The sequence below is a fragment of the Phalacrocorax aristotelis genome, chromosome Z (assembly GCF_949628215.1).
Source record: "Phalacrocorax aristotelis chromosome Z, bGulAri2.1, whole genome shotgun sequence".
NCBI lineage: Eukaryota > Metazoa > Chordata > Aves > Suliformes > Phalacrocoracidae > Phalacrocorax > Phalacrocorax aristotelis.
In genome coordinates this window covers 42,495,423-42,521,084 of record NC_134311.1, presented here as the reverse complement: position 1 = coordinate 42,521,084, position 25,662 = coordinate 42,495,423, and the positions used below count along the sequence as shown (strand labels likewise).

Below are 25,662 nucleotides of genomic sequence, written 5' to 3'. Positions count from 1 at the left end.
GCTTCTACTGCAATAAAATACGCAACAGGGGAAGGGAGTGGAACCAAATGCAGGAGAGAAACAATAGGCTGGTAGCAAGAGAACTTGAATGAATATTAAGGGGTCAGCACAGAAGAACTTTCTGGATCTAGTGATACCTACCCATAAGTGTATAAAGAATGGCAAGTTTGCACTGAGGACACTGTCTTGCTTTGAGCATGTTATATACTTTATTAGGTATTTTCCTGGTGGTTTTTTTTCCCCTCATTGTTTATCTAAAATTAAATGGCAGTGTTTGAGGAGACAACAGGAAAATCATGTTCTATTTTCTTAAAAGAGATGGTGCCTTGCAAAGGTTATCATTTTTGCATTGTATGTTTCTATTTTGTAACTGACACAGAATAGGAATGTGCAATTAATTTAAAGGGCAGTTCTTAAAAATTTACTGATCTGATTGTGGTAGTGTATAGTACTTACAAATTGTTGGGAAATCCTAAGTTTATGTACACAATTACGGGCTCTAAACAGTTACTGTTCAAAAGTAAAGTCTTGGCATTACAATAAATACTACTAAGCAAACATTAGCACAATATTGAGTGGTGGCCCACTTATCAAGACTTTAGAGATTATTTGGGGAGAGAAGAGAATAAAAAGAAAGCAGATTTTTTAATCAAAAGTGCCCATATTGTGGAGCCTGTTGCAATTCTGGTTCTGTCATCTTTAAAAAAAGGTGTAGGAAAATTGGCAAAAGAGCAACAAAGATGGTGAAATATGAAACAGCTTCCATGTTAGGGACAAAGAAATACATTTTGTTAATATGTTTAGATTGGAAAAGAGATTAGTATGGGAGAACGGACATGGAGGAGGTGAATAAGGAATGACCATTTCTTTCAACATAAGAACTATGGGGTATCATATGAAATGAGTAAGTAGAAGCCCCAAGTCCAACAGAAAGAGGTATTTCTTCTTACAAGAAGTGGTTGTGCTGCAGAACTCCTTGTCACAGGATGTCATGGATGCTAGGAACTTATGAAAGTTCAGAAAGCAACATTATTTTACCAGAAGCTGGTCAAAAGAAGTGTATCAGCAGTGACACAGAGCTGCAAATCATTGGAAGATGGGAAAGTAGTCCACCAAGTGTTGATGCGCTTTCACCTCAAGCTCATGTTTAGGAACTGATTTTGAAAAAGTGGTATGGTTTTTAGGATTATTGAATATCTCAACCTGAACTTCCAGTTGTTTAAGGTGATACATGTTCTGCAGCACTGCAGATGCACCTCTGTGAATTAAAGGATTAATTTCTTATGGGCAAGCAAATACTTCTTGTTTTTACATTTGGCTGTCATTCATATGAGACACTTCAATTCCTGTTTTTATGTAAAAAACAAAAGGTCAGGATGATATCCTATGCAGGCAACCCAACAGATAACTTTTCCTGTAACAGTGATTAGCCTTTGTATTTGTTCTTTCCCAAAAGGAAAAAGGTTCAGTCAGCCATTTGGTGACACGCTGTGTTGACAGGAAACTGAAAATTTACTGGAAACAAACCCCTTCAGTCTTACGTATGCATATGATTGTGTTGGTACAAAACAAGGTAAGCAACATAACTGCCTGATTCTACAATATTACTGAAAAGTACGTCAAGTGTGTTTTCACTGAGTTTTAGAGAAGTTTTTATAAAGTAGTGTAATTTTGAGGAACATGGCCTGAATGCATATGAGAGTTGAGAGCCCAAAGCGATGTAGAAAGAATTACATTAGCAAATCATCCTGTCCAAGAAATGTGTCTTGCAGTGTCTGATGGTAAGCTCTGTGTCAAACTTAGATTTAATGCTACAGAAATAAAAACTGCCTTGGAGTCCTAAGGTTGCAATTCACCTGTTATATTTTTCAAAGACACAAAAAGTATTCCTACCTGCATATGTTTCTTCTTGGAGGAAGTGAGTTACCAGCAAATACAGGTTTTCAGCACTTTTCACATCTGTTTTGGCAACAGCCTAGAAGCATTATAGCTTTGCTCTTTCTCCAGAGATATTTATTAATGCTTTTTAATTATGTAATATTCCTGAGCATTTCTACTTGTGAAAATATTTGTACTGTCTCTTCGATCAGATATGTAATAAATAACCATAAAAGCAAAGCACTTAAAATCCATTTCTCTACAGTGGAAGTCAGACTCTCCATCTTTCTCCAAGATTAAAATAACACAATTTTGTCATTGTCCTGGTTTCAGCTGGGATAGAGTTAAATTTCTTCATAGTAGCTAGTATGGGGCTATGTTTTGGAGTTTTGCTGGAAACAGCGGTGATAATGTGGAGATGTTTTAGTTGTTGCTAAGTAGCACTTACACTGGTCAAGGACTTTTTCAGCTCCCTGTGCTCTGCCGGGTGCACAAGAAGCTAGGAAGGGACACAGCCGGGACAGCTGACCCAAACTGACCAACAAGATATTCCATACCATATGACGTCATGCTCAGCATATAAAGCTGGGGAAGAAGAAGGAAGGGGGGACACTTGGAGTGATGGCATTTGTCTTCCCAAGTAACCGTTATGCGTGATGGACCCCTGCTTTCCTGGAGATGGCTGAACACCTGCCTGCCCATGGGAAGTGGTGAATGAATTTCTTGTTTTGCTTTGCTTCTGCGCACAGTTTCTTCTATACCTATTAAACTGTCTTTATCTCAAACCATGAGTTGCCTCACTGTGACTCTTCTGATTCTCTCCCCCGTCCCACCAGGGGGGAGTGAGCAAGCGGCTGCGTGGTGCTTGGTTGCTGACTGGGGCTAAACCATGACAGTCATGTATCTGGCTTACCTGTATATATCTGCTAATGTGAATGCAGATCAGAAACTTGTGGTTTGATCCTCGCTCTTCTTCTTGTAAATTTCACAGAATCTTAACCAAAATCATTCTCTGTTAAGATAAAAATAAAGACCAAAAAATTCAGGACACAGATTTGTTGCAGTTTTGTATGCATAATTTCAAAGCAATTACACCAAGCATGTGAGATGAAACACAAATGATTGTATATTCCAAATAGTCTCAACTAAAATTTTTGTCTGAACAATTTTTAGTCTGCTTTATGGATTGTGGAATGTCTCATAATCTGTTGTATATCAAAAATTTGTGACAGATGTGTAAAGGTCTGTAGATTGTAGCTTTTGACTTACAAGCACAGCACTCGAAACTCAACTCTCATAGGAAAATTGACTAGCCTAAAGTTTATGTGGTTACATATTTGTAAGGGATGAGCCCCAAGTGTCTGTACTGTGAACAGTGTCAGAGACAAAGTGCAAGTCCCAGGGAGGGGTGTGGTGTCACTCCTTTTGACCAGTTGATGTCTCAACCACCCTAACAAGCCAAAGCAGTGGAAGGTTCTAGAAGTCCCTGGACGGTGGTCATAAACAGAGGCTCTGGCTCGCTCTCTTGGGCCCTCTCTACACCAAGTACCCCTGCTGGCAAAAGCGATGCTGGATCCAGGACTGGTGATCTCTCTACTTCCCCCTCTCTTTTCCTCTCCCCACCCCAAGTTGTTAAGTAACACAAGGCCTACCTTGATTTCCCCAAAACCACACAGCTTAGGTAGATATAATTGTGAGAGGGCCAACATGTACAGAATAGTTGTTCTATAAACATCTCGCATTAAAACTGATATTTGTATAATGGTCCTTGAGTGATATTTCACCTTAATCCACATCGAGGGGATTTGTGAATCTCAGTCACTTCCCCACCTTTTGAGGTGGGACATGACAATATTATGTTTCTTGACCAAACAAGCAATAGGACCGATAGTCCTTATGGTTATGTTTTTCATAAGTCATTTAGCAATTATTTTCTGAAAATATTTCCATAAGATGCAAACCAAACATTCTTTACAGTTAGCTAGTAAAATTGGCATGAACGTCAACCCAATTCACATTAAAATAAATATTGAAGTGACTTGGAAGACAGACACCTTTCAAGGGAATTCTTCCCAAGAAAAGGTGCCTAAGTACAGAAGACAATCACAATCACATATTTTTAATAACATTGGACTAAATTGTAAACACAATGAGAAAATATTATCAGTGTTTCTTAATTTGAGTGGAGGGGTTGACTTGGCAGGGAATTGTGACTTTTACTCAGAAGATAATAAAAACTAATGTAATATCTATTTGTTGTATTTTGTCTTACATCAAACTGCACTTTAGGAGAAGTATAAAAGGCAAAATACAGCTTCCTTGTACCCATATTTGCATTATGAAAGCTTTTTCTTTTTCCTTTTGTCTCAGTTATCTGCTCCCCTTCATGTTTCCCATCTATGTATATCTGGTTCCTCATACCCCATTCTCATTTGGTCTTGGTGTTTATTTTCAACTGTTCTTTTACAAACCCAATTTATTAATCCTCCTTTCAACTTTCAGTGCAGCCTATACTCCCTTCATTAACAGGAATTTTGAAATTGTTTTGCTGAATCATTGTCAGTGTCTGATTACAGAGGAGATAATCTAAAAGACAGTAAAAATTTATCAGTTTTTGTTTTTGGGTTTCAATGGTTTCTCATCATTAGATGAAATTTTTGAAATTCTGATGTGCTTCTCCACTGTAAAATTTTTGGTAACAGCCAAAGTGTGGAGGGGGACCAAAAGGCAGGATTTAGGCAGAACTCAGTATTGGGTAATTAGGGTAAGTTTTAGGGAAGCTGGTGAAGTTCTTGAAGCACCCAAAGCAGATACTGCAGTCTTGAGGCCATATGTCTCCCATCAGCATCACTGCTGTAGGGGAGAGTCATTGTCACTGATATAAAAGACTTTTTGTGTAAGATAGGTAAGGACTGATCCCTGAATGAGTGAATGTATATGCCACATAACACAGGTTTTTATTATTTGCTGTTAATGTTATTAATTTCAGTAATAATAAATTAATTATCTAATAACTTTCTCCACACTTTTTTGTAGACCTGCAAAAGGCAAATGAGCTGTATATGGGTTTATATTGACAAGCATAAAGAAAAAGGCATGATCCTTCAATGGGCAAGGGAAGATGGTACACTGAAACTGTTCCCTAGTAAAACCTGATTACAGATTAACTCTACACTCCCCCAGTATATATTTTAAACTCTTGTCTTCTCCCTTAAACTGTTGTTATATTTTAAATGCTGTTAACTTTGGTTGAAGCACAGTATGTCAAAGTAGGAACAGGCTTTTACCAAGAGCAAACCTCTCCTCATCCTAGGCAGCCTTTGTATTATTTCAGGAATTTAACTTCTTTTTGCCACCCAATGTGTTAGACTCCCAGAGAGGTAGTTTAAAATCCATGTGTTTAGTATGATAATTTAAAACACAGCTACTACATGGAAAAGGTATTACCACAGAGTACCTGGGACATATGTCAGAAAGGCTTAAATAAGGAAATAAATATGTATGTTTTCCCTTGTATCTCAATAGACCAACAGTAAGATTTTCTAAATTGCAAGGAACTGCATAGGAATTCAGAGAATAGGACATAATTTTAACTGCTGACTAGATATACTTACCACTGTCTCCCCCCCCATCTCCTAGTACCTCTTTTCATTCAGAAGGACAAAAGTTTGTTTCCTTCTTGCTTTTTTTGAAATTATCAGACCATAGTGACTTCATCAATGAGCTCTCTCAAGTTGTACCTTTTGCTGTTTTAAAGCTTTGGGTTATACACTTGGCCAAGGTTTTGTCTGCTTAAACCCAAAGCAGTGTGATGGAAGAAGTCATACCAGCTGGATATGTAATGCTTTAGTGCATCATTTGGGTTTGATACAGTTTTCAAACACTCAGGTAATCTTAAAGTCCAATCTTTTGCATACTTACAGGGTTTAGGGATAGTTTATTCAAATTTATCTGTCACTTTAGAAGAATTACAGCTGTTGTGTGATAATTCCATTCTATAAGAAATCTAGTGTTTTTACAGCTGACAGGTATTTGTGATTTGCCTAAGACTGACAAGTATGCATTGTGTGTGTTGTCTGAAATATGCACGCACACACACACATACATATACATACACACAATGCAATATATCTAGCATCAGACTACTTAAAGTATGTATAAGTGTTTCTACTTTATGCCCCCCTAGAGTAGTACTAGCAAACATCTACCCAGGTATCACTGAAATGAGTTCTTCACAGGCCTGTGACTGGGAATGTTGATCAGCAGTCTGTGTTTCTTCATTCCGTATGCAAGTATATAAAAAGTAAATACTCTCTGTCTTTCTGGTGGATAAGAAGTGCTTTGTGTTAATGAAAAACAAAAGCATTTCAAGAATAACACATTTGAAGAGTTTAGTTCTATTATTTAATGAGAACAGAAAACATATCCATCTGGCAAAATTACCTTCACAGATATTTTTTGTGGAAGCACCATATTAACTGAAAATAATTTCTCAAAGGAGAGGAAAGACTTAATCCTAAATAATTTATGGAATACAGGGATTTCCACAAATTAAATTGCAAGAACATTTTGTTACAACTGGCATTCCTGAGGAATAATTCAGCATTATATACAGGATTATATGACAAAAGATAATTGAAAGAGTGTTTTGATATTAAAAGAACAACTTTCAGAAGGTCAGACACATACTAAAAACAGCGCATGCACTAAAAACAGTACAGCTACTACTTATTTGCTACAGTTTCACAATTTGCCCATCGAAACAAGACAAACGAATTAATAATTGGACATGTGCATTTCATATTTTTACATGTGTAAAATGGATGTCCAGTGCCATGTTGATTCTTTTTTCTTTTTTTTTTAAACTGGGCATTTTTTCAGCTGAAATGTTTGAATTTCACATTAAGCAAAGATAAACTACCTTCGATTTTATTTCAGCCGAAGTCATTGGCAAACGTAAATATTCAGTTGGCATGTCCATTTGTTGAAATGAGGCAAAGATTTAAAACCACTCATGTTAGAAGGATTGTGCTTCTGGGCGTTCAAATAAAACTAAGCTAAAGAAGGAGTAGAAACAGGGAGACATAATGAAAGTGAAGATGAAACTGCCTTATTCATACACCTAAGGGCTTCCTTCACTGTGGTTTAGTGAGAAGGGCAAGTTAGGAGCTGTCCCAACCAACCCCTTTTGTGTCTATACAGACGAAGCTCTGTCTTGAGTGAAGTATTACTCTATATCTCAGTCCTGAAAGCTATGGCCTGAAGCTGAACCTGCGCCATGGAGCTGCAGTCACAGTCACCACCTGAATTAGTGCAGCTGCTCATTCCATCATGGTCCCTACATATGGCAACTGCTATTTTGCAGCGTGGTGGTTTGCAGTTTTACCACCCTGAATGCTGCAGCCCTAGTGAAATACTGTGAGCAGACAATCCTGGTACAATCTCTTAAGATTTCAGACCAATTGACGTTGATTTGCAGTTTATTATTTAGTCACTAGATGTCTCCATATGCTGTAAGCAAACACAGGCTATGCTTACTGGTAAACAAAGAAATCGCTAGAACTAAAGTTACTTGGGCCAGTGTTTATAGCAATGTAAATGAGTTACCACTTCGTTTCCAGCTGTTTGGAATTTTACCAAGGAAATAATTATGTTGAAAAACGCTGGCTATACTTCCCAAACCACGTCATTGAAAACATCTCGAATCTGATCAGGACAGGTTTGCTTTGTTTTTTTTTTGTTGATGTTCTTGGTGGTGGTTTGGTTTGGGTTTTTTTTTTTTTTTTTTTCATTTGTAATGAGTTTGGCTCAGCCTTGGTGCACTGGAAACGGTGGGAGGTCCCAAACTTAAGAGAAGCCCGTTGTCAGATCTACATCGAAGCTGACAGCCTGGAAGGTTGAGGTGCCCTGGAGGTCTGGGTCCCCAGCAAAGTTAAGCCCTGGAGCTTCGCAGTCCTTCTGAATTTCTAAACCAGATTGGTGTTCTTCACTGTGTAACAGCTATAGGCACTGGTTCATTGAAGTTCAGAACGTTTTGGGGTTTAGTTTGATTTTACTGCAAATTGGACTTTAAAAAAGATTCACCAGAAGGCAGAACCAGATTTTCCAGCAAGTTCTTTTCCCATGTCAGAGACCGCCTGGGCTGCGACGCTCGTAAGTAACTCTCTTCCCTATTCCCTTTCAGCCCAGCAAGCCTCCATGTAATAATAACTGACTCGTACCTTTCTGCTTTTTACCAGCGTCGCCCCCGACTTACTGGGCGCGTCCGCCCCTGTGTCCTTGGGGGACAGCACGCTCTGCCTCCCTCGCTGCCTCCCTGCTGCTCCTCCACCTGCTCCCGAGCTGCGGAGACCTTCCGCACCTCCCCTCGCAGCACCTGGGCGCGTCTGTTGTGGACTTTTGTGGGGGGTATTTTTTGGTTGGTTGGTTTTTTGTGGGTTGCTTTTTTTTTTTTTTTTTTAAATCGGACATGGGCATCTAACGCTGTGTTGGGTATTTCAGCTGTTATTTAGCTTTTTTCCACGCCGCCCGGGGGAGGGCCTATGGTCAGGGCAGAGGTGCAAAGCGCCCCCCGTGCCCGCACCCGCCCCGCCAGCCCCGGGTGCTGCAGGAGGTGGCCCCCGGCCCCGGCACGACGGGTGCGACGGCCGGGGCTGCCGCAGTCCCGCCGGGCCACGGGTGGCCGGTGGCGGCCGGGCGGTGCCCGACTGAGCGCGGAGGGGGCGGGGCGGTCCTGGCTGGGGACGGCCCCGCTCCGCCCAGTCCCGGCGCGGAGGCGGGGGCGGCGGGAGGCGGGGCGGCGGCGGGGCGCAGCCGCCTCCTTTCGGGGCCGGGGATCGTCGCCCCGGGGGGTGGGGTGGGGTGGGGTGGGGTGGGGGGGGAGCTGTGGCCGCTGCCAGTTGCGTAAGGGCGGCAGCCGGGGCGGGGAGCGGCGGGAGGCGACGAGCGGCGGGGCGGCCTCCCGCCGTGTCTGGGGCGGGGAGCGCCAATGCCGCCTCCCTGAGCGCGCCGCTGCGCCGGGCCCAGGTGAGTGCGCGCCGGGCCGGGGCCGGGGCCGGGGCCGGGGCCGGCGGCGGGGCCGGGGCCGGGGCCGGGGCCGGCGGCGGGGCCGGGGAGCGGCGGCGCGGAGACGGGGTTGTCGGCGCGGCAGGCTGGCCTGCAGCCGGCCGCAGTGGCACCGGCCTCTTTTGTTCCCGGAGCCGGCGGAGGGGGGGAAGGAGGGAGGGGAGAGCACGGAGCGGGGGCGGCGGCAGCCGGCGGCAGGGCGGGCAGGGCAGGGCCGGGCCAGCGGTGGGCGCCGCCGCGCCTGCCCGGAGGAGCCGCCTGCTCCGCCCGGGGCCGTGCGAGCGCGTCTCGGGCGCTGGATGCGGAGGCGCCGTGTGCCCCCCGGCCGTGGGTGCGTGCGTGCCGGCGTGTGCTGGCAGGTGTGGGCTCCGCGCCCCTCCGCGGGGTCCGGCGGCAGGTGCCGCGGTGGGGGGCTGCCTTCGGCAAGGCTTTTGTGAGCGCTCCTGACCAAATGCTCCCGGAGTCGCTCTGGGAAACAAGGCTCGGCTCAGAGCTTTTCAACGGCACTAACTCCGCCGGGACCTGTCCTGATAGGCGTCCCCGAGTGCCTGGGTTATTATGGATTGCTTTTCTTATGGCTGATAACTGGCAGCCTACTTTACTTGCCCAGCAACATGGAAAAAACAGTGGGAGTTGTGTATCTCAACCTTTTTAATAAAAGAGGGTGTGCGATGATGAATTCCCTACATTTGTGCTACATCACAGCTTAGATGGGGGGTGTGTGCTGAAGACAGTATCCTTGTTTATATTTAATCATGAATTAGTGCACAGATTTTTTAAAAGTTAAGAGATTTTAAACTGCTGAAGAATTATAAAAACGAAGTAGTACCTGGGGCTTGACAAAGGCAATGCAATGAAGATAAAGCAGCACTTCAGACATTTGTGTGGCATTCGTCAAGTTTTGATGAATCACAGAAAAAAGGTGTGTAACACCTTATCTACCTTACTGATGTGAAATGGCGCATGGGTAGCAGCAGGGAGCTGGGGAGGTTAATCTTTGTTCTTAGGAGTCTAGCTCCTGGATGTGCTTTGTCTACATGGATCCTGTGCAATGCCAGCACAAATGTGAAGTCTTCTGCCAGATCAAGTTTGTTGGGCCTGTTTTTCTTGCTTTCTCCCTACTAATACAGCATCCAGCAGAGGTATGTCAGGGGCTTGAGCTATGCAAAGTATCCAGAAGAATAACAGTTTTATGTAAAGCACAAGTAATGCCCCAGCTACGAAGGGATTCAGGAAAAAAAAGAAGGAAGAGGTGGTGGGGGGGAAAGACAAGAGGACTGCTGTGAGGTTCTTGCTGAAGTGAGACTCTGGAAGTGTCTTCTGAAATCTAACATCTGATCTGAATGGTAGCTGTGGCCTGAGCTGCTTTGAGATGTGGACAGATATTTTTTCAGTGCTGGGCTGTAGGTCTCTTTCATTATGAGCATTAACACTTTAGCCTCACAATGATTTGTGGGGAAAGTGGTAGTGAGGGTTGGCTGGAAGCTTTTAACCTGTTCCTCAGACTTCTTGCTAATTGGTGGAGACACTAAGCAGTAGAGGATGGTGACCCTTGTGTGGAAAAACTTGTTTTCAGCAGGCCCTGTAAAATCCACTAAAGGTTTCCCAGCTGTAAGTGGTCCCATAATGAGAAGAGTTACTGTTTGGTGGCACAGCTCACATGGCTTCCAAAGTGACAAATCAGCAGATGGGTTAAGGGAACAAAAAGGTTGTCTTTCTTCTAAGGCGTGAATATAAAAATAAGTGCAGCACAAGGAGATCTACTAATCATAGAGGCTTGAAAGACTAATTGCGGGACTTCCTTGGTTATTTTACAGCTTTTTCTAATTTTTTTTTAATAAATCTCAGTTGATGCATATTTTATTAGCTTGTACTTGAAAGGAGGTTGGGAGGTTTTATTTCCTTGATGCAAGTAGATGCCTACATACTTTGGATAATCTGGACTAGAAATGTTCTTTGATTATCCATAATTTATTAATTTGCTTTTGATACCAAGCACAGTCTTTAACTTCCTTTCTCATGTGCCCAGCACATTGCAGAAAAAACCTTTAATAAACAGTTCTAGCATACTGTTTTTGTGCATTTTGAAGTCAGTCAGATGAGCTTCATGGTGTGGAAGTCTCATCTCCAGAAAATGAGCAGTGTTCTGCAGATCATTATTTTTCCTCCATGCAAGGAAAGAAAGATGGGAATTAGAAATGTCAGGAATGTTACTCAGTGACTCAGTTATGTTTATCTTACCTGTTGAGCATGAGGTAACCCTTTGCTTCTTTACCTCTGGGAAGGCACTGACCTCTGTCTTTGCTGGGATGAGAGCTCCACCTCCATTTTGTTATTCCTTGCGCAGGAGATGGGGGGGAAGCTGGGGAGGAGGGCGAACCTGTTCCCCAGTGTTTGCTGGGGGCTGATGCTACAGCCTCTGCAGCTGTAGAGGTACACCCCTGCAACCCCTGCCCCAGAGCTAAGAGAGCCCCTCAGCTGCAGGGCCACATCATGCATCTCTGCAAGGAAGCTTGTCCCTGTCCTTGCAGCAACTCTTGTTTTTTGCTGTCTCCATGCTTGCATCCATGATTTAAAAACTGCTGACAGAAATTAGTGGGAAAATTATCTAGGAAATCTCACTTTCTATTAAAAAAATACATGGTAGGAGCATAGCCTGAAGTATATCAATAAGCTTGTTCTTTGCATTAGTGAGGCAGTTCTATTGAATCGCCTAAAGTATACATCAAAGCGTGATTAAAATCTGTATTGCAAATCACAATTTCTTGTTTGGAATCAAATCACGATTAGACTTGATCCATTCTCAGTGGATTTTTAATAAGAATTTCACTACTGATTTAATGGAGATGTTTTTGGCAAGCCAAATAGGAATGAATTGTTTGTAGATGTGGGTGTAGAAATCCACAGAAGTATTTTCTTGGAATAGTAATACTGAGAAAGGAAATGGAGAGGGAGTAGACAACTAGATACCTTGAAGAAAGATGTGAGGGAGAAAAGCGATGTATTTGCCAATATGGACAGGAAAAAACACTGAAGATGTTAAAGGATGAATGCTTTAGAACTTGTAACTGATTATATTCCTTTGTGCAGAGGTTAACAAAAAGGAATGTACAAGTAGCTCTTCTGTCTTTTTGGCATATGGGATTAAGAAATAAAATAAAAAGTAGTGCAGTCATGCAAAATTACTAGCTACACCTGGCAGGATATTGCAGGGCTTGGCTGTTGGGTGCAAAGTTCATGAAGTTTCCTAGAAAGGAATTTACCACAGTAATCCAAAATATGAATACAGCCAACAGCTCAGCAGAACGCATGCTTAATGGTGGATTAGAAGGCTTTGTTTTACCCCTGAAGACTTACTTCTGTTTTGAGATATCACAAATATGCTGTTTGTGATTTTTGTAAAAGGGAAGTGATGGCGAATCCCTTTTGTTTTCTAAAATTGTACAAGAGTTTTATGTTGTGTAATTAAATCACTGTTACTCACCAGACTCTCAACTTAAGCAGTTCTGTGATGCCTTAGAGCCATAGAGGATGTTGCCATTCAGACATAGAGTCAGGTTGTCCTGCGTTAGCTTAGATGTAGAAACTCTTTTCACAAGACTGCTACTTTTAAGGCTTTGTGCTCTCACAGATTTAGCTGGTATGTGCCCTGTCTTTCTGGAGGCCACCATTTCTACGGTAAAATTAAAACTGTTCCTATGTTTCAGCTAGTGTATGTCAGTCTGGCATGTTAATTTAAGCAGTCAGATAAAGGTGTATTTTGTACTGATAATTTCAACAGACAGTCGCAGTGGCTGAGCTGAGGAGGGATTTGGCCCTTGTAGGAGGAGGTGATTTTGGAAAAGTGGGGGCAGAAGACGACAGTTAAATGAGATCTTAAAGCATAGTAAAAGAATGGCCACATCATATCAGACAAAGTGTCCATCCAGACAATTAACTGATGTCTGACAGTGATGAGTAATAGATGTCTGGTAAAGACACTAAATAATCTTGCTACTGCTTCCAGCTTCCAACACCTTACGGTTCAAGGACTTCCTAAGCTTGAGGCAGTATTATTTATAAAACAATACTTGACTGACTTCTCTTCTGTGACCTTGTTGCTCTTTGAACCTATGTAAATTTTTGAAGTCCATAGCATCCAGTACTGAGTCAGGTTCAGAAACGTCTTTGTTCGCTTTTTTTCCCCTTTTTCTTGGAAGAGACATGAACAGTCATTTGCATTCTCAGCACTGCTTCTGACTGTATGGACCTGTGTCATATATCCTCTCTCTTAGTCATCCTTTTCCAGGATGAAGAATCCTTTGGGGGTTCAAACAGCTAAGAGGTGCTGATGTCACAGCTGTGGATGTGGATGTGATTTGGAGCTCTTAGCTTAATTATCTTTTAATGCAAACTCATTTAACTTCGCTCACAAAAATGCAAGACAGCCCTGAAAGAATGTGGGTGTGCAGCTACAGCAATTCAGCATCTCAAGCAGCATTGTTTTCTTTGTGGCTGATGCATAATTAAAAACTGCAGAGACAGTCCTTCAAGCAAGCAGAATAAGGGGTTGCATATCATTTACTGAAATTTGAGTTGGGCTGAAAAACAATCGTAAGACCTTAAGAGCTTTACCCAAGAAGAAAACCAGGGTAAGTACAAAGAACCAGGATGAAGAAGAAAGAAATGCATACATTGATATGGAAGAGAGCATGTAATACTACTGTTTTGTGTTTTAAATACAATTTAAACGCGACAACCCACTGATTACTAAGTGATTCTGTCAATACACTCAGGAGTTTCTTGGAGTATCTCTGCTTATATCTATTGACCAAAGCTAAATATGGGATCTGACACTTTTTTTCCCCACTGCCTGTTATATTCTGTACTGTCATATATGCTTATAATCTATTTATGAGAGCTTCTCTAATTTAATAAGAAAATAGATATCTAATCTTTCCTTCTTCCTCATGAATGGATTGCAGGCCAGAGCTCTGCTTCATCTGCTTCAAGGTAGTGCCAGAACTGGACTTTACTTCTCTGAAGTGTATTACCATTACGTAGAAAATTTTTCTGCAGTGAAGTCCTAAGACACAGATGTTTTCGATGGGATCTGTGTTCTTCTAGAGGCTGCAGATATCTGTAGATGATACCACTTCTTATCATCTGTATGAGAAGTAGTCCAAAAACATTTTCTTTCCCCTAACATCATCTTCAGGTTCTCTGAGGTCAATGCTGCAAATCTGTTACTTTCACGCGGAAGCTGTTGACTTAAACAGAGCTATTTATTTGCTTAAAAGTCAGCTTCTACTCGGATGCATCGCTGAGCTGATGGAGACCAAAGTGTTCTGTAAACTAACTCTCACAATGTCCCTGTGAGGCCAGTGACCACTTTTTTTTCTCATGTTACAGGCTTGGGGCCCAAATAAGCTGTGACTCACACAGCAAGCTAATGGCAGATGGGTGATTAAAATGCAAGTTTCCACTCTTGATCTCTTATGCAAGCTATTAAGTCTTTCATTTCTAAACATGAGAAAAACAGTAAAAATTATTCCATTCATGTTGCCTGTTTCAGCATACATGCCGTATTTCCTAGTGTGCTCTGTTAGATCCTCTGTATTTAGGTCATTGGTCGATTTACTTGTATGCAAAGAAACAAATGGTTTCTGAATAATTTCCTCCAGCAGAATGTGCTGCTATTTTAACAATGAATAAAAAACAGAATAGAGTTCCCCAATTTGTAAGTGATTTATAAAGAATCACTTTGTCAAAAAGAAACAAAAGGGGAAAATATTAAAGTCACTGGAATTGTCAGGCATCATTTTAGATACACGAGACCACAGTTCGAGGCTGTGGCTTCTGGCTTATGTTTTTTTGTTCCAGTGGCTAAGATATGAAAATGTTACCTATGTATTAGAGCCGACTGAATATAGCAGTGCCTTGGTCACTTAAGAATACTTGAATGCTTGTAGGATAATGTTTGGTGTCCAGGAATTGGAAAAGATCAACATGTCCCTGCAGTTTCTGCAGTAAGACACATCTGTGCAGAAGAACAAAAAAAAATCCTTAAATTTTATGCATGAACTTCCTGAAAAGTTAGATATTTCATCTGCTGCATTAAATGCTTTCCTGACAATTATGTAAGTGAGATCAAGTGACTGCTGCAGAGCTCACTCACACAAACTGTGGGTGAAGGACAAAAGCCCAGTTGTCATCAGGGAGAGGAACCATTTTTCTTGTACAAAACCCCACTTTGCTTCTGATCTTTCATCCTCATCCTTAACAGAGATCTACCAAACACAGTCAGAAGAGGCTAGGAACTAAATTCATGGCTCTCCTATATGCTGTAGGCCATGAACCCAAGAGTGGTTTTGCTTGACATGCTGTAATTTCGTGCTTGTTCCCACAGACAAACTCACATTGCACAGGCTACAAATTACTTATCCACTTCCTTTGGGAAGAAATCTTCTCACCATCCTTCCCCCCACCCCAGCATCCTTTCTAATCCATAGATATCTAAATTGTTTTGCATATCACCTAAACATAATTAAACTTTCCCTAGTCGTATAAATAGGTTTGAAATTTTCCTCTGACCCAGAGAAAGACTTGTGTGCTGAAAAGATTTCATTAGACCAGCTGGTGAAGGTTACTTCTATCTACAGACCTTGTCTTTTACTGTAAGTATTATGCATGCTTGCACTTCTGTGTCTCGATCAGTGGTACTTTGGAAAAACTTTTTTTATGAAGTGTGGTCCTCAGCTCAAGTAGTTTCTAGTGGCTGTGTATCATGCAATTCTGTGTGTTTTCTGTGTGCCAAAAATTCAGTAAAAATTAATAGTTGCTACACAGGAAGTTCAGAAAATCTGGTGCAAGATAACTTATTTTTGACAAAGTTTTATAATTCTTACTGTGTTTGTATCTCTCACTGACTGTTGCTGTCTGTCCCCTGATTTTCTTCTGAAACTGCTGGGCAAGCGAGAAGACTCAGTGGTGGCATGCAGCAAACAGCATACGTGATAGATGATGTCTAGAGTTTTTAAGCTTTTTTTAGGTCAGCTGAGATTTTTCAAGCTGTTATAAACATTGCTGTGATTTCCAACAGTTACTTAGCTGTCTTAATGTGTTTCGCTGTGCACATATTCTTTCCAGCTTTTGCACATGCGGGTGGAAAAGTAGGTTCCTACAAATATATTATGGTGAAAATTATAGTGAATAGGTGTAATTTCAAAACAAGGCAGTGGAAGAAAATGTGGAACCAGGTAGGAAAGCAAGTGGGCACCTGGTGTGTCTACTGGGAGTCATTAATTTTCATAATGGTGAGGTTAAGATTTGTTGAACTGGGGACTTCTAAGGCACTTGAAACATTGTCCTGAAATCAGTATCTCCATTGTAGTTGACCAGCTTGGAGGGTTGTGAAGGTGTGCATGTCATTTTAGGAGGTTGCTTTATACCACTTTCTGTTCAGTAATTGTAGCTACTTAGGAGCTTTCAAATCACTTCTTGTCCCTTTCCCTTCTCTTGGGTTTCTCTCTGCCCTTTGATCTCATACCAGACAAGTGCCTGTGCCAGGAAAGCAACACTAACCACTGCAGCGCTGTATTGCATAAGGAAATATTTCCCTTTATGTGTGTGGTTTTCCCCCACCCTTCCTTAGCCGTCGTCTTAACAGGGATTATACTTTGAGATTAAACGGTGTGGTAATTGGTCAGCACCACAGCTAGTGGTGTTTGATAGCCCAGAGCAACAGAAGTGGGGTTTCTTCTAGTTTCTCTTTTGTTTTATTTTTAAGAGCTGTGAACTATGCATCCTTAAAATGTGCTTTAAGGTAAGCATTACTTTATTTGCACAGTATGGAAGTGTACTTTCTTTAAGTTTTGAGAAGGGACAAGGGTGCAGCAGTTTTCTCAGCATGTTTGATGTGCTTTGTTATACTAAAATTTTGGCAAAAGTGTGAAATATTGTGGTGTATTTCTCACATTTTGAATGGTGTTGGGTGGTGTTTTGAATTACCTTGTGAAAGGATCCAATTCCTTTCCAGGAAACCAGTCCTGAACCATGTAACAGATAAGCATGCCGCTCACTTCTGGGTGCACGCTCATGTCTCAGGAGGTTCCGATGGGTTGTACAGTGCATATGTTTCTAGTTTCTGCCACTGTGGAACAGTGTGGGCTTGTATGAATGTGTAGTAGTGGCACAAGTTAAAAGTGGTGAAGCAGTATGTGAGGAGACTGGAGATGTTGCAGCCTGCTCAGTGGTTTATTGCTGTCTGCCTGCTTAGTTTTGCTGTCCACACAGCTCAGCTGCTCTGTTGGCAAAACCAGACTTGAAAGTAATCACTTTTTACTTAGATGCTGTGCAAAGTAAACTCCTTTTTTTTTGTTTGCTTGTTTTGTTTTTTAAAGGTCGTTTAAGCTGAGTTGGCTGATGTGATAAGTATGAGAAGTGCTTACTTGCTTATGTTGTGGAAAGGGGTGCATAAGCAGAAATCTGGGTTATGTGGAGTAGCACTACTCTTGCAAAAAAGCGGCATGCAAAGGCCATAGCCTTCAAGCAGATGGGTGGTAACAGGCATATCTTGAGATGCTCTTAGCAGAATCTGTGCATTGGAAGCTTACTGGTACTGGTGAGCTGGAAGTACAGGCTTACATGTGGACTTGACTAAAAGCTGTGGTGAATAATGGATTTGAAATATTGTGTGATACCCTGTTGAAGGCTGAAGGGTGAGAAGTTCGGGAATACTGAGATAGCAGCCTGTGTGAACGGCATGGCAAATAACAGGTTTGTAGAGACTGAATTCTGTATAACTGTTAGATAAGGTAATTGGTTGCATATTGTGCAAGAACTTTTATTGAAATCACTCTGAAGCAAGCTGCAAAATAAAATAATGCATCACTCTGTACAATTGTCACTACAGTACAATTGTAGAAGTGGTGGTGTTCTTGTCTAGGACTGTACCATCAGGAGGAGATGCCCAAACCGTGAGCTTCTTTAGGAGACCTCCTACTTCTGTGGGTTTAGGAGATCTTGGTAACAGGAGTCAGTCCTCCCTAGTATTATTAGTGGCAGATGGTCTCCTGGGACCTCTGATCTCAACATTTTTTGCCAACCCCCGTTTTATTTTTTAACAGGAACACAGGATAGGCACAGGTCAAAGACAAATGGCAAACCTTGGGTGGAGAAAGAAAGCGTTACATGGAAAAATTCGGGTGCATGGGAACTTGCAAGGCAATGTGGTATTTAAATAGTTCAGGCAGATTCTTTCTTTTTCCCCTGCATTCTCTAGGGTGTAACTGACCATATAGCCAACTACTACACTTCCATTTTTGTGGAGCTATCTGAAGACTTCCACAGAGTGGAAATAAGTCAATAATTTGAATCAGATTATCAGTGTGCCTCAGTTTTACAGAAAAGCCAGTAGCTGTTCTACACGATAGAAAAGATCCTCCTTTCAGCTAGAGAATCTCAAGTAACACAGGAAGAGGGAAGGAAGTGTTGAAATGGTAACTCCTGTTGCAATGGAAAAATATACAGTAAATCTTTTGATTGTTCGAAGTATCTCCTTATGGCTTTGTTTCATTATTTTTATTTTGTAATGGGTAAGACAGTGATCCTGCAGTCTCTTTTCCACCCATCCTTGGGATGACCTGTGTTAGCACTTGAGTGGGCTAGCTGGAAAACTTTTACAGTTTGCAGAATGAGGCTTGCAAACAAGACTGAATGCTTTGTACACACAAAATATGCTTGAGATTTGGCACAAGTGTTTTCAATGTCTATTGTAATGAATGACTTTTCTTAAAGGGCTAGCAGTACTTGAAGAGGCCTTAGCAGGCAAAATTGTTGTTAAATTATTTTGTGAAGGTAAGTTAAGTTTTGCATAACTGTTCTGGATTTAGTTGATATAGCTGTGCAATTAACAAACTTGATAACTCTTTGTATCCTGTTATAATGAACACTGTAACCATTTCGTCAGTGTGATAAATGCATCATCTGAACACTTTTTAACCAAGTTTAAGGAGCTGGGGATCCAAACCATAAAAAAAATATCAGTGTTGCCTCAAATTTATTTAAATTTTTAATGAAAAAGGTACTTCAGTGTTTGTTCCAGCTAAACACAGATAATGCCTTTGAATTGGTTGAACAGCTCCTTCTCTAGTCAGCTTTTAACACTACTTCTAAAACATAGAAATGATTGAGTTTTGACTGCTGAAAAATGACTAGCTGAGTGTAAAAAAAGCACATGTGGTGAAAGCAAGCTGTTCTGCAGCGCTCCTAATACATTGGGTGGTTAAGCTTGAGAGCAGAGGATTAGGTTTGGGAAACAGTTTCTCAAAGAACAGAAAGGAGAATGGTGAAAATCAATTTGCTACAACGAGCAGGTGTGAGAAACACTGCTGGAGCACTTGGCATAATTTTTGCACTCCAGGATAGCTACTCCAGTTAATGTTTCAGGGCCTTTATTGTCATTGCATGTACATCTGGAGATGCATTGTCTCTCATGAAAGGCTAATCCAGCCCATTCCATAGTAACAACTCTTTCGCCTTGAAACAGTGAAGTATCAGATTTTGCAGCATGTGAGACAAAAGGCTTCTTTGCTACTTCTCAGAATAAGATTACAGTTGTCACGTTTCTCCTTTACCAGCGTGCCTGGCACTTCAGAGTATAGCTCAGACTTCCCTTTGTTAATGGAAGAGAAAGAGGATCTTTATGCTCTTCTGTTATTGGTAGTTTTTATTTTCATAATTCATTTTGCTATTTAATACACACGACTTATGCCTAAATCCTGAAGGGGATTTAGTCTAGAAAGTTAGGTTTCAGTTAACTGAAACTTGAGCAGCCTTCTCAAAAAATGCCATCCCTAAGAAATGTTAATAAAAAGAAATCATGCCAACTCTGTGAATACTCTGTACAATACAACACAGTTGACCAGAAAGCCTGAGATAACAGTCAGATGCAGTTTTGTGTCTCTTAAAGGAAACCAGGTAAGTGTGGTAGGCTGCTGGTGAGGATGAGCCAGGCAGTGATTTTTTTGGTGGGCTTTTCTCATTGGTTGCTTCAGAAAAAGATGGAAACAATACTAGTAACTGAAATAAAAGTAGCACGCGCTTCTGGGTGATAGGTACAGAGTTATGGAGCAGTCATGTTGCTGCCAGGCTCTGTGTCCAAACCCAGGCATCTTGGCAATGGGGAAAACCATGAGGTTTGCTGAACCAGGTGCAGGTGCCTTTCTTACAGGACCATTCCTGATGCACCCCTACTAGCAAACAAATGCCGCTGTGAGTAAATTAAGAGTTTGCAGGCTCTATATGCCTCAGCTAATTAAAAGTGTTGACTAAGTTGCATCAGCGTGAATGTAAATAAAACTGTGGTACTTTGCATACTAAGTGTAAATGCTTTTTGCTGCTTCCAGTGGGGAAGGAAGGCTTGTCTCTTTCAGCTTCTTCTCCATAAAGGAAAACAATGAGGAGTTTGTTCAGCTTCTGCGTGCAGAAGAAATACATTTAGGCATTCTTTGCATAACTGTGGGGAAGAAAGGGTTGCTAGCTTTCTTACTGTTCAACTTGTTTCTTATTCACTCTGAGGAATACCTAGTGGAACTACAAAGAAACAGTCTGTGCTGTTCTGTGTTCCCATACCAGATGGTTTTGAGTTTAATTTTGTTGAAGATATATGTACTATTGTTTCAAGCTATTATACCATGGCAGATGACCAGTAAGTAGCAACTGAGTGACTGATACTTTGTAAATTGCCAGTTTCAGTGGCTGTTCTTCTTAACAAGGCATGTGGCTTTAAATTTGCTTTTAGTTTTTTGCTTGTTTGGTTTTTATCATGCATTGTACTCTTCTGAAAGCCTGTCTCTTGTTTTTTTTTGTCCTCTATGTGTGTGTGCATGTTCCAGTGACTTTATAACATGCAAGACACTGATGCCAGGGGGAGCTCCCCTGCTTTCCTCCGGCCTCAGAACGGCAGCAGTCACAGGTCTTCAGGGTATGTCCCAGGGAGAATTGCCCCTCTCCGTCCCCCGCCACCTTCGCAGACCCATGCTGCAGCTGAATTTACCTCTGCGAGACAAGAAGCCCGGACAAGACTCCCATCTTTACCAGTGGATCAGCACCGCCACCAGGCAGAAGCCAACAGACATAAAAATACTCTCATTTGCTTTGCCATTTCTAGCTTTTCACTTTTTTTTGCATTGGGGATTTTTTTGGGAATAGCTTCAAAATATGCTCCAGATGGTAAGTACTTTTGCAAACAATATCATTCTAGAAGTTAGGGTCTCTGTGAACATAATTCAATAATTCAGCATCAGGATTAATGTTAAACGTTAAGTGCAATAAATAGGATGCTTACTGCAGAGTCTTTGGGGGCTAAGATGAGCTTTTTTTTTCTGTTTTCAGTGTCATTTTTTGTTTTTACTGTGAATGATTTGATTTACTTACATGAAGCAAAAAGGCGTATCAGTAAATACAGGCTACTGGTGAGGGGGAAAGGAGTATGAATGTTCTGTAATTATTGTTGTCTGCGGAAGAAGCTGTCTGATATGCTCACAAACTGCAGACAAAATTAAATCCTGCCTGTTTGAGTAGTAACTGAGGAAGGTTGTAAAAAAGTGTTCAAGTGAAAACATTTAAAAATCTGTGAGAATTTATACCAACAGAATGTGTCTGCTTTGTTTATACACAAATTGGGCAGGCACCTTTTTGATCTGTTAGCCCTGATATTTTGCGGTTCGTCTTAGAAGACTGGGTAACTTTCATGGAATTTGGAAAACCTCCCAAATAAGTTAGTGGTTATAAAGCATGAACAGGTGATGCAATTAACCGCTGATCACTAAGTATACATCCTTCTGGCCAAATACTGGTAGGAGTTGCGATGAGATGCAGTTGCTAAAGCTTGGTAGTATAGTTTGGTGCATAGATTGTTTTGTTGGGGTGGTGGGGTTTGGCTTTGGTTTTTGGTTTTGGGTTTTTTTTGCTTGTTTGGGTTTTTTTTTTTTGTTAAGCCGCAAGTCAGGTTTCTAAAGTTAAAGAGGGTTTTCAGTTGAAACTGTTGGCTATTGTAACACAACAGATTAAGACTCCTCAGTGGCTTTTGGCATTAACTCAAAAGATTCCATTTCCAAAGTCAGTGCAACACATCCTGGAGAGTTAGGTGGTCAATTGAAGATTTCAGATGACAGTACAAAATGAAAGCACACATCTAACTGGACTGCTCTGGGTAGTGACTTGCTGAGATCTGTTCTTGGGTGAAGTTACTGTGCTTTCCTAATCATTATGAAAGAAAACAAAAAAAACTTGAGGGAGTAGTAAATGTAAAATTATTGCTATGTTGTGATCTAGATCACTGGTAAGCAGGGTACATATCTGCAGTAAGTACTTCGGTTACAATCATGTTCAAGAGAAGGCTGAAGGGTGATTTGGCCAGTTGACTCTGAGAAGTACTTTGGCGGGGGTGGCGGGGGAGACACACACACACCATCCTGCTTTGATACCAAGAATTCAACTTTTAGTTAATTAAAAGTTGTAGACTTTGGTGATGATTTTAGTAGGAGTGAGGTGTTACCTTGTGCTGTGGGATACATAAAAAAAGAGTCCCTTCATGCTATAAAAGCTGATAATGTGAAGATGGCTTGCCTAGTCTAAAAATGTGAGTGGTTTTGAAATGGTTTTGCTTCAACCACAGTAGCTCACTCCAGAGACATTGAGTTGTGCAGATGTTTTGGGCAGAATGCATGGGCACCATGTGGTTGATGGATCATTGAGGATACTCAGGATGTTGCAGGGAAAATTGCTGTGATTTAGTATACGGGCTTTTTTTGTCTATAGTGATGACTTTTGTAAGGGCTAAGGAGTATCTCAAGGTCCTGACTGCTTTCCTTCTATGTCCCACTGCTTCTCAATGGAAGCCTAGGCCATTTTTCAGCATTAATTTTTGCATTGTGTCTTTCTGAAGTTTCCCTGCATTATCCTTTAAAGAAACCCAACATGCACCCGCAGAATACTTTGGAAACCCTGACATAAGAGAAACTCCTACCAAGGCACCAGGGAAATTCTGGCTTAAATTTTAATCTTGCAATGTTGTTGCAACAACTCCCCGAAAGTTTCCCAACAGGTTGAAATGTTCATACGCTCAGCTCCAACCTAGCCCATGCTAGCAGCCAATGACAGCAGTTCCAGCTAGGTGTGTTCTTAAGGGTTAATTCGAAATCCATATTGTCAGTACCTTTAATGGCTGTTTAAAAGGCAATGGAGAGAATGTAAGTCTTAGTAGTAATTGTGTGTAAATCTTAAACCTCCGGCATAGCTTCCCTGGAGGGAAAATGATACTTGTCTGCATTTCTATTCCTGCCTGTCAGCTGGTTTTTTTTCTTCCTTGCTTTTATCTTGCTGTCATCATCATTTTTCGAAGCAATCCTGAACACTGGCAATCAGGGAGAGCACTGGAAATGCAATTTCCTTCCCCATTTCCAGGGGCTTATACGCAGGGTCAGGATGACAAGCTGGGGAGGTATTCAGGGAAGAGTCCTGCTTGGCCTTTGCAGCTCGTGGCTGGAGCTTGCCCAGGGTAAAACAGGATCCTCAGAAAACTTAGCTGCCAAACTGTGATAAACTTACAGTGAGCATAATATAACACTGATAACTTTTTTTTCCCAGAGGCCTTAAACTCCAGACTAGATGGCTAAGCAGGTAAAAAGGAACTACTTAACTACACCTTCATCTCCTTCCTGTTTTTTCTCCTGCCAAGTTTCATATCCTTGCTCCAGCACATGGAAGGTTCTAGGGTTTCTTTGGCATGATGTGGGTGGGTTTTTTTCTTCATGATTTGCAAAAATATCACTTTCTCCTTCCCCAATTCTGAGAAGCAACTAAACCTTAAGAAGAGCTGACCCATTTTTACAAAAACGCTCTGAAACAGGCTTGACTTGAGAAATTTTCAACAGCAGTGGTTAAATTTGGCGAGGCGATAACTACCTAGTATTTTCTGGTCTCTGCTTCTGTTTTCATTTAATCTTAACTATAGAGGTAATGACTGTGGTCTGTAAAACCTAATCAGTAGTTTTGGAGGTAACATATGGTGAAGCACTCAATATTTGATGTTTCCCTGCACCCCACTGCAATTGCTAAGGGAGAATTTCAAAATACTACTTCTGAGCACATCTGATCTACTTGCCAAAAAGTTGATCCACTGTGCTTCAGAAGCATGCTTGTATTACAGGAGTGCCTATTTCTCATCCTGGTGGCTTTCTTGCTGGATTGTAATGTACAATAGACTTTTTTTTATACCTCTTCTTTCTGACATACAGTTACTAGATCTTCTCTAATGTAAACCAAGCAAGCAGAAATCATGAGGTTGCTGACTCATGGTTTCCTCACATTGCCCTTTGCCATCAGCCAGGAAATATGTGTTAACTCACAGTGCTTGTGTGTGGTGTCTGGGGGAAGGGGTTTAGTGACTCTGCATGAGTCAGGCGATAGACTTGCATTTATCTGATGAGTGCTCAGCAGCCTTGCTGATCGCAGTGGTTCTTGGTTTTTTTGGCTTTTCTTTGTGATGAATTTCATCTTCTGAATGCTGTCTTCGTAGGATCCCCCCCAGATGATTTTCTCTTTGTTTTATTTTTATATTACTACTTGGATACCTTTTGCTGTTATGCAGTTCTGCTAATTTTTTCCTACTGGTAGTCAAATCTTGGTTTATGTGGGTTTCCTGAGTTGGAAAGGATTTGAAATGTGGAGGGTAACACCAAAGGGAAGACATTTCTGTCAGCAAAACTAAGGCTGGCTTGTGTTAAACTTGTGGATAGGTTTCATTTTCTTTAGATTTTGCAAGAATGGGCTATTGCTAATAGTTTTTTTGCCCCCAAAGCTGTGTTGCAGTTGTGTGGGTGTTTTTCTCCAGAAGATGAGGTGTGAAAAGGCTGTTTTGACTGTCACTCTCAGTTGGGCTGCTAATCTGTTTATTTTGGCATCTTTCTGGTTATATTTTGCTTAAGAAAAATATTGTCAATCTGACTTTTCTTTTGGTAAGAAAATCCAAGGAATGTACTTTCTGTTTTTTGTAGTATGTTTTTGCTACTGCATTATTCAGCTGCTTAATATGCTAAAGATGTGCATGTTGTAAATGCTACGTGGCTGTAATTTCATCTGAAATCATACAACTCGGTCACTTCCTGCTGTTGCCTTCTCCTTCTCTGGCCTTGTAGTATGGTGGTGTTGCCTGCGTAGTGCCAGACTTCAGCAGGGTTTCAGCAAGGTTTGCGTATGTCTCTGCTCTCATGTGCCTTGTAGCCTGGCAGTCAAGCTGACTTCCTAAGGAGTGCAAACTGAGTTGAGACCCAATTGTCTTGTCTCCCACAAAACTGCTTGAACCAGTAAGGTATTATGCTAAATATACTAAGGATGTCTTGTCTCTGTTTGTCCCTTACCTGCAAACCTACAGGGAAAGAAGTTATTTGGGTGCTTAAAAGCAAGAGCGGATCAGCCTTTCTCACACAGGGAGAGACCTTGAGGGTGGTGAGATATTTAGATGATTTACAACTATATTAGTTGGCCCAGGTAGCTGGCCTAGGACATCCAGTGTTCAGTGTAATCTAGTTGCCTCCCACCTACTTCTCATCTACTGCAAATGATATAGAAAATACAATTTTAAAAATCTCATGGGGTTTGAAAGTATCTTATTGTCACAGTATACATTGACAGTTCAGTCAGTGATCATCAGTAGCTTAATTCAGTATAAGAATG

At 41.4% G+C, this 25,662-nt stretch overlaps 1 protein-coding gene across 3 annotated transcripts in view; it reads left to right on the top strand.

Moving 5' to 3' along the window:
• Positions 1-7,918: 7,918 nt before the first annotated feature.
• CEMIP2 (cell migration inducing hyaluronidase 2) overlaps positions 7,919-25,662 on the top strand; it is a 51,335-nt gene continuing 33,591 nt past the window's right edge. For 2 of the 3 annotated variants that reach the window (XM_075078183.1, XM_075078181.1), the window contains exons 1-2: positions 8,799-8,904; positions 20,820-21,156. In XM_075078183.1, coding sequence (XP_074934284.1) covers positions 20,832-21,156 — 325 coding nt within the window. In that variant the 5' untranslated portion in view covers positions 8,799-8,904; positions 20,820-20,831. Of the gene's footprint in view, positions 8,032-8,798; positions 8,905-20,819; positions 21,157-25,662 lie in introns of those variants that run through there. The other variant, XM_075078182.1, reaches the window with a different exon arrangement.